This window comes from Columba livia, unplaced genomic scaffold, assembly GCF_036013475.1.
Source record: "Columba livia isolate bColLiv1 breed racing homer unplaced genomic scaffold, bColLiv1.pat.W.v2 Scaffold_153, whole genome shotgun sequence".
Classification (NCBI taxonomy): Eukaryota; Metazoa; Chordata; class Aves; order Columbiformes; family Columbidae; genus Columba; species Columba livia.
The window spans coordinates 333,244-349,152 of NW_027043049.1; the positions used below are offsets into that span (position 1 = coordinate 333,244).

The 15,909-nt window shown below is 49.7% G+C and overlaps 1 protein-coding gene across 1 annotated transcript; it reads right to left on the reverse strand.

Moving 5' to 3' along the window:
* Positions 1–2,712: 2,712 nt before the first annotated feature.
* On the reverse strand, positions 2,713–4,053 carry LOC135577843 (olfactory receptor 14A16-like). Its single transcript, XM_065047960.1, has one exon. It carries the CDS (start codon positions 3,688–3,690, stop codon positions 2,713–2,715), a length of 978 nt encoding a protein of 325 aa, XP_064904032.1. The 5' UTR covers positions 3,691–4,053.
* Positions 4,054–15,909: the final 11,856 nt, after the last annotated feature.

A 15,909-nucleotide genomic window follows, 5' to 3' on the forward strand; every position in this document is an offset into this window, starting at 1 on the left:
ATTTTTCTTGTGAGTTCTTCCTTAGTTTTTTTATGGGAGCCAGGGGAGTTCAGTTCGGGACGTTTACTTTGGCCTTTTGTCATTTTGGAGAGGCCTCTGCGCTTTTCTGCGTTTTTTCTCTCTTTGGGATCAGCTGTTGGGACCAGGGTGCTGCTTCCTGGCACTGGCTGTGTGCAGACAGAGTTTGTGAGGAACTGCATTGCGTAGCTTTTATCGCTGTATTATATATATACTTATTAGCAGTGTATTAGTATTTTGTTATTTTCTTAAACTGTGTTTGTCTCAATCCAAGTTTCTTCTTTCCCTTTCGAGGGAAGGGGGGGAGTGAGTGGCTATTGTGGTTTCATGGCCAGCGCATTGAGTCTTTGCATTTTGGTTATTGATACTTTGGTGCCCCAAGTAACACATGTGGAACTTGTCTGTCTTTCGGAGGGACACCAGTGCATTGGGCCTTTGCATTTTGGAAGCTTTGGTAACTTGGGTAACTTTAAAAAAAAAAGGAAAAAGAAAGGAAAAATAAAAAAGAAAAATGAGGAAGTTAGAGAAAAAGGGGAAAACGTTAAATAAAGGAGAAAAACAAGAAAAGAGTAATTTGATAAAGGTAGATTTAGTGATTTTGTTGTTCATGCCTTAGTAATTGCATTGTTGTTTGCATCTTTAGTGATTTGTTGCTGTTGTTACTTGTGTCTTCGGTGATTTCCCAGTCCAATACTTATGGTTAACCAATTGTCTGTTATTGTGATTGTGAAATAGGTAGTGGATAATCGACAGGAGGGATTCGGAAGGAATCCCCTCCCCACCCTGGTTTGCATTTTGTGACGTTGGAAAGAGATTGTTTGACTCCCTGGGGAACAGCAAACGTGGAGAATCTGACTGGATTTTGTAATTAATGGAGGCCACTGTCAATAATATGAATATGCTGCACAGATCTAGGTGGGTATACTTTGTGATGTGTAGTATAGTAATGCATTACATGTAATATATCATAAGAAGTGTATTTTAAATCATATATTGCCTATTGCATAATGCACATTACACAATAAATAAGGATAAATAGACATTATATTTATCCCCTTCAGATCCATTTGTTTTGATCCTTGAACAGGATAATCAGGGAAAGAGATTGAAACACTGTTGTATAGGGCAGATATTGGCAGGGAATATACAGGGAACTTAGACCAAAATTGTCCCTTGGTTGATCCAGGGTGGGATCATAACGTTCTTAAATCTAGTGACAGGCTGAGTTGTTATTGACAGCGGATTTTATACAGGATTAGACACACTATGCCTAAAGCTATAAAAAAGCCAAAACTTTTTGAGATTAAACAGGATTGTAAGGAATCTCCAACTGGGTTTTTAAACCGTCTTAAAGAGACATCTAGTTACAACAAATTATTGTAAAAAGGTTTAATCAGGTAATAGCTATGCAATTACTTACTGCTATGGCTATGCACTTATTAAACACACAGGGAAGATGTGGCAGTGTGCTAAGATTGGACCTGTGAGAAACTGCAAGAGTCGACAGTGTGAGAACAAGCACTAGTGGAAAAATACAAGAAGCAAGTACCGTATGCTATGTGACACATCAAGGACAGAGGGACTGATACAGGATTTATACATGAAGGACGGCGGGATAGCTTATGACAGACAAAACTTGTGTTTGTGGTGGTAACATTGGTGGGAACACAAAATATATCGTTTATGTAATGACTCACTTGGCAAATCAGCAAATGCTTGAGCAAGAATCATAGCAAGCCTGAGTTTGTAATAAATGTCTCTCATTGCACCTTCCCGAGAGTCCGTGCCTCATTCACTGCACCCTCACTGGCTGTTTGTTGAAACACAAAGCCATGGGCTGATCCCGACTGCCTCTGGGTGACCTCCTGCACCGCAGCACTGCCCTTCCACTGACGTTTCTTCCTCCTGATATCCAGAATGCACCTCCCAAGTTGTCCTTTTCAGTCATTTTTTTTCCTCTCTCCAGCCTCTTCCCACTACCATGGAAAGCTCAACTATCTCAGAAACTGCTCTGCAGGCAGGGACCCCAACCCATCAGACTTCTTGTGGTCTTTAGCCAGACCAGAGAGAAGTAACCTCACCATGGACTCCTTATGCACCCATGGATGTTGAGAGACAGAGTGTTTCCCTTGTACACACAGATGCAGGAGTCACTGTGTCTCTCTGACCTCCTGCTGCCACTCCAGGAGGCTGGGAGGCATCTCAGCCCTGCCATTTGTCACCCTCCTCTGCACTTACATGAGATGCCTCATGGCATGAAGAATGGACATGGGAACTTCTGTTCCAGGAAGCACATCCCAGTGCTACTTTCAGGTGGTTCCTCAAGGGATGTTACTCTCAACATGAAAACACATCAAGACACTGTCTGTCCCACTGACCTTCATGGAACCCCAAGGAATAGCTGATGGTGTTTCTGCTCACTCGGATTCATCACCTCAGAAGCACTTTATGCGTTTGTTTACATCTTGTCTACACAATGCAAACATGGACATCTGACCTACTCATTAGTTGTGCTGCTAGGGAGGGACAAAGAGCCTCTTCAAGCTGAAGTGAGAAGCCAGTGCTGGAAATGGTGGTTGTGAGGGCTGGTCCGTGACGATTGACCTGCAGCAGGTTCTCTAGGGTGTCCAGTGGACATGGGCACAACCACTCATGATTTACATTATATATGCTATGCAGAAGATTATGGGCAGTTTATTGCTTAATAAGACAGCCATTCATTAGCTGCCACACTGAGTCCTTGATCTCCTTGTTCCTCATGCTGTAGATGAGGGGGTTCACTGCTGGAGGCACCACTGAGTAAAGAACTGACACCACCAGGTCCAGGGATGGGGAGGAGATGGAGGGGGGCTTCAGGTGGGAAAATATGATAGTGCTGACAAACAGGGAGACCACGGCCAGGTGAGGGAGGCAGGTGGAAAAGGCTTTGTGCCGTCCCTGCTCAGAGGGGATCCTCAGCACGGCCCTGAAGATCTGCACATAGGACACCACAATGAACACAAAACACGCAAATGCTAAACAGGCACTGACTACAAGAAACCCAGCTTCCCTGAGGTAGGAGTGTGAGCAGGAGAGCTTGAGGATCTGGGGGATTTCACAGAAGAACTGGCCCAGGGCATTGCCCTTGCACAGGGGCAGTGAAAATGTATTGGCCGTGTGCAGCAGAGAATAGAGAAACCCAGTGGCCCAGGCAGCTGCTGCCATGTGGACACAAGCTCTGCTGCCCAGGAGGGTCCCGTAGTGCAGGGGTTTGCAGATGGCAACGTAGCGGTCGTAGGACATGATGGTGAGGAGACAATACTCTGCTACTACCAAGAAGGTAAAGACAAAGAGCTGTGCAACACATCCTGTGTAGGAGATGTTCCTGGTGTCCCAGAAGGAATTTGCCATGGACTTGGGGACAATGGTGGAGATGCAGCCCAGGTCGAGGAGGGCGAGGTTGAGCAGGAAGAAGTACATGGGGGTGTGGAGGTGCTGGTCCCAGGCTATGGTGGTGATGATGAGGCCGTTGCCCAGGAGGGCAGCCAGGTAGATGCCCAGGAAGAGCCAGAAGTGCAAGAGCTGCAGCTCCCGTGTGTCTGTGAACGCCAGGAGGAGGAACTGGGTGATGGAGCTGCTGTTGGACATCCTCTGCCTGTGGGCATGGGGCACTGTGGAAACAGGAGAGCACATTGACAAATCAGGACAGAGTTCTCCCAGAAAATCTCTTCCCCCCCTCAACCAACATCCCTCTTCTACTCCCACCTGTGCCACCACATACAGAAATGCAAATTGTTCTCTCCTTTTTGGCAGCCCCTGTGGTCATCTCCCTGGCTGGAGCACTGGTTTGTGCTTTCTGATTGTGCTGTGAGGATCAGGGCCTCTTCCTGTGGGCTCCCAAGGAGTCAACCCTGCCCTACAGCACCGGGACCTGGGAAAGGGGGGGAGTTCTTGTGTTTATACATAAGCATAATCTACTTATATCGTAATCATAATTCACAATATCAGGCCAGGGAAGCACTGGGATGTCCTAAAGCCGTTCTGACTGGGACAGAATGGGCTGATTCCCCAGCCCCACACGTCGCACATCCCAGAGCCCCACAGGGCATGATGGGCTTAGGGAATTTGCTCCCACAGAGACATCTCCTGCTTGAGCTGTTTCTCTGTCCCCATGTCTACTCCCTGTCACTGCTCTCAGTGTCAGTCTGTCCCACCCCCTGTGTGCTCAGCTCTTCCCTGCACAAACCTCCTGGCAGCTCAGCACTGCCCAGGAACATCTCTGTGTGTGTGCGGATTCTGCTGAGAACATCACACCAGCCCTAAAGGGGCTGGAAAGGAGATGTTGCTGCTCTGTGAGCCAGAGAGTGTTGAATTGCGCTCTCAGAGAAAAATCAATATTTGGAGTTTCAGCACTTTCTCCGTAACTGCAAGACATATTTCCACCTTACCTTTCCTAGCCAGACAGCCAAGAGTAGAGGACAAAAGGCAATAATTGCTTCCCTGTCAGATAATCCCTGCCTTGTTGTGCCTCTTGGAATGTCCCTGGGGGTGAGTTGTCAGCAACTCTGATCCACACAGCACCCTCTCAAAGGCAGAATGACCCTGTCCTGCCCGGGATCACTCCTTCCCCCCACAGCTTCTCCCCTCCTTGTTGCTGGGATCTCCCCGGGCAGGCTGAGCACTGACCCTGGCAGGCGGCTGAGTCCCTGCCCGGCACAGCCCTGGGGTGCAGGGACCCTGCTCTGCAGGACAGCCCTGGGCACCCCTGGGTGCTCACCCGGCTTCACAGCTGTTCAACATGGCCTGACAAGAGCCTCGTCCTTACAGACCCCACAAGCTGTGCCTGTGCCAGTTTTAGGAGATGCCTCCAGGAGCTACAGCTGCACTGCCCTGCACCCAGAGACTTACCATGGAAAGGGCTGAAAAGGTTTCTCCTCCAGTGAGCTCCCAGTCATCCTCCCAGTCATGACCACCTTTAATCTCTGTCTGCCTTGCTTGTCTCCCAAGTTCCCCAGGCAGAGCCCTCAGCCCTGCTGCGTGTGCAGAGGAGCTGCTCCTGGGCAGAGCTGTCTCTCTGCAGCGCTGCCGCTGCCATGAGCTCCCTGTGTCCCAGGAGCCCAGCCCAGCTCAGCAGCACAGGAGCAGCCCTTGATGTCCCTTTCTCTGTCCCCTCTGGGCTCCTCCAGGTGTCCCTGGGGCTCCAGGGACACATCCTTTGAAACAACATGGAGTAATCAGTGATGTTGATTCTCTCTCCTCTGAAGAGACACATCATTGTGTTCTTTGTATAAAACAATGAATTAGTATGAGAATCAACTTTTCTTGTCCCATCATTAGACAGGACACCAGGAATGTTACAGCAAAGGATCTAATTCCTCCAAGCTGGGGGAGGAATATCTTCAGTTGAATGAGTTCAGGCATTTTATTCTTGTTTTATACTCCTAGGCCTAGAGAGACATTCATCAATCTTTGGCCATGTCATGTCTGTGCTCTTATTCAAAGCCTTTGCACACATGGGCTCTTGGACACTTGGTACCAGGTTTCTTGTGGCAGGTCAGAGCTGGGCTGGTGCCACAGCTGGGGTGGCTCAGCCCAGATGTGAGGCAATGTCCTCAGCCAGGGACCTGACTGGGGGAGCTGGAGCTGTCAGTGCTGCAGACAGAGCTGTGACACGGATGGAATGAACTGCCAGGCAGGGTGGCAGGAGTGAGTTCATCTGGTCTCAAGGACAGCAGCCTCCAAGCACAGCAACAGTCCAGATCAGAACTCAGTCTAGACCTGTAAGGCAATTCAAGGGCCCCATAATGAGCTGTTACTACTGCAGGAAGAGTTAAAGGACAAACAAAGACCCTGTGTGGCCACTGATTAATTTAATAAGGGAAAGAGGTGAGAATCCCTGTGTTCTCTTGTCCTCCCTCTTCACCAGTCATGTGTCCCAGGCCTCTGTGGCTGGAGTCAGAACATACAGCAGTGGATGGGGATCAAGTCAGGGGTCACTGGAACTAACACAATCCTCTCCAGTCTATGGGACAGCAGGGGCAGCATCCCAGGAGCTGGGACAGCAGGACAATGTCACAGCGAGGCCACTCTCCACCATCTTGGAAAGCTCATGGAGACTGGGGGGACTCCCTGACCACTGGCAGCTCTCACACAGTGTGTGCACTTTTCAAAATGGCCAATGGGTGAGCAGGGGAACTAAGGGCTGTGCCCCAGAGCATGTCCACTGGGACCCCATTTCTGGGTGTCTGGAAGAGAAGGTGACGGGGTTTGCCCAGGGCAGGTTGTGCCTGTCCATCCTCTTTTTTTTCTGTGAGGAAAGGACAGGGTGGTGGATGTGGGCAGAGCAGTGGTGGTCTGTTACCTGGAAGTCAGCAAGGCATTCGGTGTCATGCCCCACAATATTCTTGTGTTCAAAGTAGGATATTCTGGTCTGTGTCAGTGTGTAAGTAGATGGGTAAAAACCAGTCTGGATGGTTGGGCTTGGAAAGGTGCTGTAGAAAGGGAGAAACTTTCCAGTCATGAGGACAGTCCAGCACTGGAAGCTGTTTCCCAGGAGTGCGCACCCACTCTGTCCCAGAAAGTGACCAAGACGTGTTTGGATAAAGCCCTGAGCAATCTGGTCTGACCCTGCTGTGAGCAGGAGGTTGGTCAAGACACCTCCTGAGGTCCCTTTGAGCCTGAATGGCACTGTCCTTCCTTCCCCTTCATGTTTTCAATTTAGGGACAGCTCTCAGGTGCTCCCTGAGCACAGGAATAATTCACATGAGGTGCAGGGCTCCTTTGCAAGTACCCCTAAACAGTCCTGACCACAACTTTTGCATTCCTTTTCATTTGCCCCAATCCAGGGTCTAATCCCCTTGCAGAAAGAACATCCCCCCTTGTTAATCTGTTCATAGCAGGTTGTTCAAGAGCTGTCAGCCTCCATGTACAGAGTCTGCACAGCAGCCAGGCAGCAAAGCCATCGTTACAGAAATGGAGATGAGACACTTGACCAGCTCCTTGCACCCAGATATCAGCGTGACATGTCTGCTGAGATTCCCGGGAACACCTGAACTGTAAGAGCAGAGCATGTGAGTCCCGGTTGGGTATCCTGGCTTGTCTCCTGACCCATGTGGTGCTTCAGGCTGTGAAGAGAATCAAAACCAACCATTTGACTGGGGTAGTTCCATTTTACACGTGTCACACAGGGCAGATGAAGGGAGCTCAGAACTCCAGACTCTGCTGCACGGTTGGGACTGCAGAGACTGGAAATGCAGGTGACAGTGTGTGTCAGTGCACACACATAAAGGTTCTGGCTTCCTTTTTGCCTTTGCACTGACCTGGGATCTGTTCCTTGGCCGCCTTTGTCTCAAAAAGAAACTATTCCCCTATACCACCTCCACTGCACACCAGGATAAAAAAAAGAAGAAAAGTTATGAAAGAAGGATGATTTTGGGGTAATTCTGTCCAAGAGTTGTAGTCTTTAAATCATTTTAAAAAAAAAGTGAGAGAAAAATCCTTGTTCTAAGAACTTCTTGCAAGACACAGCTACTGAGATATAGGAGATGTTTTGAAAAGTAAGAATGACTGTTAGGAATGAAATTAAAGATGTTTAGTTCATCATCATAATCACCAGTGAGAAGAAGGAGTTCCCTGTTACTGTTATCAGTGACAGTATCTCTGTTCACAAACATCCTTCAGAGCATCTCCATTTTTCCTGCGCTCCAAAGCTCATCCCGCTCAGAGTTTGACAGGATTGGTGCAAACCCCTGCGACCCAAATCTCTACAACTCTCTCTGCTCAACAGCCTTTTACCCCAGGAAGGGGAAAACTGCCAATGCAGACAGCAACCCAGTGCCCAACCTGCCTGGAGAGCCAGGACAGTTGTGCCACACAACAGCAGCCTCTGAGGGAACCTGGAGGTGATGGGATTGAAATGGTTTCAACCCAAATCAGAGAATCAGAGAATCATGGAATCATTTAGGCTGGAAAAGACCATTAAGAACATGGAGTCCAACCATAAATCAAACACTGCCAGCAGCCAGGCAGCATAACCAACCGCTAAACCATATCCCAAAGTGCCACATCTGCACATCTTTTAAACACCTCCAGCAATGGAAGCTCCAATCCTGAGCTGGCAGGACACCATTGGCTGCAGTTGGACATAAGATACTGGTCATGGCTGTGAGTTCAGCCCTCGCTGGCAGAATGTCTCACACCCTCACTGAGGAGGGCAGGGGGCTGGGAGATGGGAGCACGTTTCAGTTTCCAGATCCCAGCACAGAGCCCAAACCATCCTGCCCTTGGACTCTGGATCCCATTTCCTGAGATGTAAAGCTGGTGGGGCTTCTGAGGATAATCATGTTAAAGGCATCAATAATCCTTCAAGTGTTTGTGTAATTTGTCTAGGAATGTCAGTCGCATATGCTTATATTTACATATTTGTAAAATAGTACACTGCATCTGTGGTCGCCCCTCTGGCAATGACAATTGAATAGGTATTTGCACTATAAGGCTCCATACCTCATCCACAAGCACACATCTAAGTGGTTCAGATGAAGGGTGGTGTGGCAAACGTCACCCTTTGTGTCCCCAGGTGATGGACACTGCTCATGTGCCTCTGCAGAGAGCGGCAGGAGCTGGATCCCCTTCTCGGGACAGACTCCTTCCAGGAGAGACACAGACACAGGGGGAACTCATCAGGGCTTTACGGCATTTCACTCAGCATCAGTTTGACATATTGGGTGCTGTCCTGTGACTGCCCTTTCTGCACAAATGATCATACAAACACAACCATTTAGTAAGACATGGTCATAAAGGGGCTGTTATGGACAAGAAAGCTCACCATGAACTCTGGAGAGAGCGAGGAAGTTCATAATAAGCACCAGGAAGAACCAAGAAGCTCGAGGCCTCTTCTGAAGAGCGGGAGGCCTGAGCAGCCGTGATTGGCCATTGTAGGTGTGGGAGAGGGTCAGGGCATGTCAGGGAGAAGCAATGAGATGGCTGGTGGCTTCAGTGAACCCTTCCAGCCATGTCTGAGCTCAGAAATGGAAAGCAGTTGATGTCTGCAGGTGGAGGAGGAACAGGAGGAAGATCTTCCTGGGAATACGGAAGGAAGAAAGGCCTCTCTTGGGCTAATCCTGTATGGCAGTGCCATTTGCATCCTGTGGGCATGGCTGTGCCTGGGAGATGGGGAACGGCTGCTGCTGGGGTGGCTGTGCTCAGTCATGGCCCATGAGCTGACCCTGCTCTGCTCCTCTCTTACACTGCCCACACTTGGATGGTCCTCAGGAATCATCCATGAACCTGGTGGATCCATGAACCTACTGCAGTGATGGGTATGGATCCAAATAGGGGATTCAAGCAAGTTTGGGACTGGGACATTGTGGTGACTGGTGACCATTGCCAGGTGTATGAAAGAAGCTGGGTGAGTTGTGATTTGCTCACAGGCATTTCCAACTCCACAGAAAACCAGAGCCTTGCAGTTAAAGCAACAGCACTTGACATAAACACCACCCGAAAAACACAAAACATTCACCCTGACCACAGGAAAAGCCTTGAAAAACATTGGAGAAAAATCTACCAGGTCCCAGGGGTCAGGGCTCAGCCATTCTGGTGATGAACAAGCATCAAGGGCTGACATGGCATCAGAGCCACCTCCACATGGCCCTCACCACCTGTGACCTCTGTCTCCAAGTCTTTCCTTCACCAGCTTACAGGGACAGGGACCTGCACTGGTTGTTTACTTCACAGCTGTGTCAGTGATGGCCCTTCATGGGGTCCAAACACCCTCAGAAACTTGGGGTTTGCTTCTGCCTTTCACTTCACTAGAGGTTTGTTCATTCTTTCAGCATCTGCAGTTCAGGATCAGGACACCAGAGGGCTCATTAACATCTAAAATGCTTTTACAAGCCAAGGCTCTGTGCAGCATTTTCCTAGAGGCTTCAAGTCAGGTGTGGATGATTAGAGAGATTTCAGGAATAGCCAAACAGAGAGCATTTCCATAATAAATAGCAATAAAGCCCAATTTCTTCTGTTTCATTCGCTGCTCTCCCTTTCCTCCCTTTCCAGAACAGGCGGCATCAGCAGCCTCCAGTTCATATTAATGTTTTGCATCTCCTGATAAAGACTGAATATGTCAGAAAAGTGGGTGCCTAAATCACCATGTGATTGAGGAGACTGGCCAGGACACCTCAAGAGGAGTCACACTCCTCTGGACCAAGAGGTGGGTGTTCCTGGCAATCTCAGGTGCTGTGCACAGCCATACTTGTGTTCGGGGAGCTGGTCAAGTGACCCATCTCCTGTTCTGTAACGGTGTCTGAGTTTGCTCAGGTCACCCCTGACTTGAGCCCCATCCACTGCTGGGTGTTCTCCAGACTCCTGCCTTCAGGAACAAAGTCCCAGGAGACCTTGCTGGTGAAGATGGAGGCAAAGAAGCCATGAAGAACCTCAGTCCTGTCTGATTCTACTCTTACGAAGTTCAGCAGCAGGACGACGTTCACCCTGTCTATTCTCTCACTGCAAGTGAAGCTCTGTCAGCTCATCTTGCTGCCCTTCCCGTGCAGGTATCAAGTCCAGAGCAGCTTTGTCATCATCCCCACATCCATGGACAAGGTTTCTAAATTCCTCCTTTGCAGCTCCCCCTGCTTCCACTTCCTGTGTGCTGCCTTTGTGCCCTGGAGCTCCATCAGTTCAGAGGAGCAGCCTCATGAGATAAATGCTTCTGTTCAGGGGTACTTGGAGAGATCATTCTTGTGCTTGGAGCAGGCTGTCCTTTAAGGATTATCAGATTTCCTGAGCTCCTTCAGGCTTCTGAGCTGATTCCCATGGCACCACCTGAATCAGCCCCCCCAGATATGTCCAAGTCTTCTCCTCTGGAGCCCACCAGCCTGTGCTCTGCTGCTGGCCTTCCTCCCTCCCCTCTGGCACCTGGGACCCCACTGTGTCCTGCTCATGACAGCCAAGGTGGACACTGATGTTCACATCCCTCACCAGGGTTTCATTGTTTTCCAGTTCCAGATCCAGGTGAGAATCACCCTTGTTGGCCAACAAGGCAGCCATGTTAAGCAGTTGGCCCAAGATCCTCTGGACTGTTGGTACATGCAGCTCTGCCTGACCAGTGAATGTCAGGGCAATTACAGTTCCTCATAGGAACGTACTCATTGACTGGAAACTTCCTCAGGTTACTGACAGAAGATCTTTTCCATTTCTTCTCCATGATCAAGTAGTTTGTAACAGCCAACACTCTGTTACCCTGTACTGGGCTTACATGGCAAAGTCTTGGAACAGGAGGTGAGTGTGGCTGTGCTACAGTTGTCACCTCTCTGAGAAGACAACAGGAGTTTGACCAATGTCAGACAGAGGGGATTTCAGCTGCTCCAAGATGGACCCACTCCTTGCCAAATCTGAGCCACTCGGTAATGCTGGCAGCACCTCTGGGATATTGTATTTGAGAAAGGGTAAAAAATGCTGCACAACACAGGTGGGAGAGAGGAGGGAGGAGATGGGAGAGAAAAGCACTGCAGACACCAAGGTCATATCCCATAGGACCCAAGCAGGTCCCTCAGCAGGCCAAAGCTTGCTCTCCTGAAATCCTGCTCTTGGCCTTGTTCTCGCCTCCCAGGAGCCTCAGCTCCACTTTCCATCCCTGACTGTTCCATCCTGACCAACTCTTTCTGGTTTGTAAGTGTGAAGTCCCACAGGGCACCTCACCCCACTGACTCCTCAGTCACCCGTGTCAGGAAGATGTTGTCTATGAGCTCCAAACCCTTCCAAACCCCTCCACCATTTCCAGCCCTGGCCCCTCACCCACAGATGTTGTTCTTCCCTGCATGGATGGACACGAAATGAGTAGTTCAGCAGTGCAGGTTTGTATTGTATAGATGAGATGCGAGAATGCACATCATGTATGTGAGGTAACATGAACCTGAGTGAGCACAAACACCATCCGGTTATTCCAGGGGGTTCCATAAGGGCCCGTTGGACAGGCAGCGTCTCGAGATCACTTCATGTTGGGAGGAACATCCCACAGGAAAACACGTGAATGCAGCCCTGGATGTGCTTCCTTGAACTGAGATCCCTGTGTCCATTCCACATGACGTGGGACATCTCAGAGGAGTGCAGAGCAGGGGGACACACCTTAGGGCTGAGGTACCTCCCATCCCTTAGGAGTGGCAACAGGAGGTTTTCATTGAACAGATGAGCTGTGAGCATGCACATCATGTATGTGAGGTGAGAGGAACCTGAGGTGAGATGAGCCCAAGTGAAACCAGCCATTCCTTGAGGTTTCATGAAGGCCTGTGGGGCAGACAGTATCTACAGGTCACTTCACGTTGGATGTTACATACCAGAGAAATTTGCCTGGATGCAGCACTGGGATGTTTCCCCACTCAAATCATTAGTAGGAAATATATTTGATAACTTTGATAAAACAAGCATACATTCATCTGATCAGGTATTGGGCCATAGGAGTTTTATAGATGGGTATGGTGTGTTATGACATCAGTTGTGTCCCAATATCTCATAATCCAGTAAGAAGCATGTATCTGTAAAGGAGACAGTGAGTTCTGTCTCTGGAGGTAACAGCCCAGCAGCAGGGACATGGCTGGGAAAGAACCTCTGCCCAAGTACCCAAAGGCCCTACCCAAAAAGAGGCCTTAGAGACGGGTTGTCATGTCCATTCTGCATAAGAACATGATGGGACAGCAGCAGGAACATGGTAGTGTTTGTCAGAGAAGATGAAAGACCAACAGCAGTCAGGGGATTTAGAAGATCAGTGTGAGGCTGCTTCTCTCAGGTAAAAGATCTCGAAACATCTTATGAGTTGGATTCCATGCATGGAGGCCTGTTAGTGAGATGGCCGAGCTTTCCTTGGTAATAGCAAAAAGCAGAAGAGGGAAAAAAAAGGTCAGAAAGTGCAACTTGGAAGGTAAGGACTGGATATCAGGAGTAAGAAATGTCACTGGAAGAGCAGTGCTGTGGTGCAAGAGGTCACCCAGAGGGAGCTGGATCAGCCCATGGTTTGTGTTCCAAAGAGCAGCCAGTGAGGGTGCAGACACAGCAGTGAAGGTGCAGAAATGCTGGGGTGAGAGCAGGTGGGGAAGCGAGATGGGTGTCTGCAGCCTGCAGGGAAAGAGGGGCAGGGGTAGCACCGTGTAGAACAGCCTGTGGTGGAGATGGCAAAGGGTGCTGTAAGGCTGGAAGGGACCCACAGAACCCAGGTCTGTGTCCCCTTGGCCAGGGCAGTTGTCTCTGCCACTGAGGCCCAGGAGAAGCCATGTTGTCCTCATGGCACTGGGGCCTCGGTGCCTCCTTGCAGCCCCATGGGGAAGCTGGAAGTTGTTGTCCCAGTGTTGTCCTTCCCTGGGCCTTGCACACCCACATCCCACGGTCCCAGGAAGAGCCCTGAGCCGTGTGTGAGGGACAGGATCCCCCTTCCCATTGCCTGGAGGTCATGGGTCTCCTTTCTGCTTCAGAAAGCAAACCAAGGGGTTTCTGAGCATCAGAGCTGAAGAAAAGACTCAAAGGAGACCTCATGGTGGCTACAGCTTCCTCACAAGGGGAGAAGGAGGGGAAGGTACTGATCTCTTCTCTGTGGTGACCAATGACAATATCCAAGGGAATTGAAGAAAAATGTGTCAGGGGAGGTTTAGGTTGGATATTAGGAACAGGTTCTTCCCCAAGAGGTGCTGGACACTGAACAGGCTCCCCAGGGAGGTGTCACAGCCCCAACGTGACAGTGTTCAAGAAGAGACTGGACAACGTCCTCAGACACACGGGGTGACCTGTGGGGTGTCCTGTGCAGGGACAGGAGTTGGACTCGATGATCCTGTGGGTCCTTCCAACTCAGGACATTCTATGATTCTATGAAATACTAGGTGAAAAGTCCATGTTTTCATTGTACAGATGAGATGTAAACATACACATCATGTGCATGTCCACTGTGTGCATGTGGTGAGATGAACCCTAGTGAGCACAAATGCCATCAGCTATTCCTTGGGCTGCCATAAAGGTCAGTGGGACAGAGATGGTGTTCAGGGGTCTCTTCCAACCAGTGTTTTTGTAGGATTCCATGAATCTTTTCCTTCTAGAGCTTTCATATCAGAAAAGACAGAGAAAGAAGAAGAAAATTAGGTGCAGAAGCAGAGATGTACAATGCCCCAGAGTAAATACAGCAGTTCCTCTGAGGAACGTTTCTCCACTCAAACCCTTGATAGGAATCTATTAGATGAATTTGATGAAAGCAGCTTAGTTTGATCTGCTCACACACTGCACCACAAGGAGGGTGATGGTGGGTACGATGCCATGTGGTCGCTTGTGTCTCAGGAGCTCATAGTCCAGTAGGAACCAATGGCTGTGGAGGGGACTGTGAGGTCACTTCTGCCTCTGCAGGGGATTGGCCAACAGCAGGAACACGGCTGGGAAAGGACTGTGAGGTCACACACACGAGACGAGCAATCGGGCCCAATCAGCATGGCTGGATGAAAGGCAGGTCCTGCTTGACCAGCTTGATCTCCTTCTGTGACAAGGTGACCGGCTGAGCAGATGAGGGAAAGTCTGTCGTGGGGAGTGAATCCGCCACACGGGCTGTGGGTCTTGTGTCCTTAGACTGCAGTAAAGCCTTTGACACCGTGTCCCACAGCATCTCCTGGAGAAGCTGCAGCTCGTGGCCTGGATGGTGTATCTGCGATGGGTAAAGAACTGGCTGGAGGGACGGGCCCAAAGAGTTGTGGTGAACGGAGCCAAATCCAGTTGGTGGCCGGTCATGAGTGGTGTCCCCAGGGCTCAGTATTGGGCCCAGTTCTCTCTCATCTCTTTATCAATGATCTGTATGAGGGGATCAGGTGCACCCTGACTATGTTTTCAGATGACACCAAATTGGGTGGGGGTGTTGATCTGCTGGAGGGTATGAAGGCTCTACAGAGGGATCTGGAGCTGCTGCTTCATTAGGCTGAGGCCATTTGTCTGAGATTTAACAAGGCCAAGTGTCAGGTCCTGCACTTTGGTCATAACAATCCTCTGCAACACTACAGGCTTGGGGAAGAGTAGCTGGGAAGCAGCCTGGTCGAAAAGGACCTGGGGTTGTTGATTGACAGCAGCTGAACATGAGCCAGTGTGTGCCCAGGTTGTCAAAAAGGCCAATGGCTTGATGTGCATCAAGAATAGTGTAGTGGGCAGAACCGGAGCAGCGATCATCCCCTTGTACTCGGCACTGGTGAGGCCACAACTCAAATCCTTGGTTCAGTTTTGGTCCCATCACTGTAGGAAAGACCTTGGGGTGTTGGAGTGAGTGCAGAGGAGGGGGACAAGGCTGTTGAGGGTCTGGAGCACAAGTCTGCTGAGGAGCAGTTGGGGGTTCTGAGGCTGTTTATACTGGAGAAAAGGAGACTGAGAGGAGACCTTTCTGCTCTGTACAGCCATCTGAAAAGAGGTTGTAGCATGGAGGGTGTTGGTCTTCTCCTGAGTAGCAAGTGAGAGGATGAGAGGAAATGGACTCAGCTTGTACCAGAGAAAGTTCAGAATTGATATTAGGAAACATTTCGTCATGGAAAGGGTTGTGAAGCAGTGGAACAGGCTGCCCAGGGAAGTGGTTGAGTCAGCATTCTCTGTTCCTTAGCACAGCTTCTAGGAGGATCTGTTCCATCATCTTCCCAGGCACAGGTAAGAGGCTGACAGGTCAGTAGTTTTCAGGGTCCTTCTTTCTACAGCAGAGAAACACTGCCACACATCGCAGGTTAAAACGTGGAGACTGGACATGAGGAGGAAGAAATGTCACTCAAAGGGCAGTGCTGTGGTACGAGAAATCATCCAGAAGGAGCAGGAGATCAGTCCATGTACTTGTGTTTCCAGGAACAGAGCATGAGAGTGGAGACACCTCAGTCAATGTATGGAAATACCAGGGTGAGAGCAAGGGGAGGAAGTGAGATGGGTGTC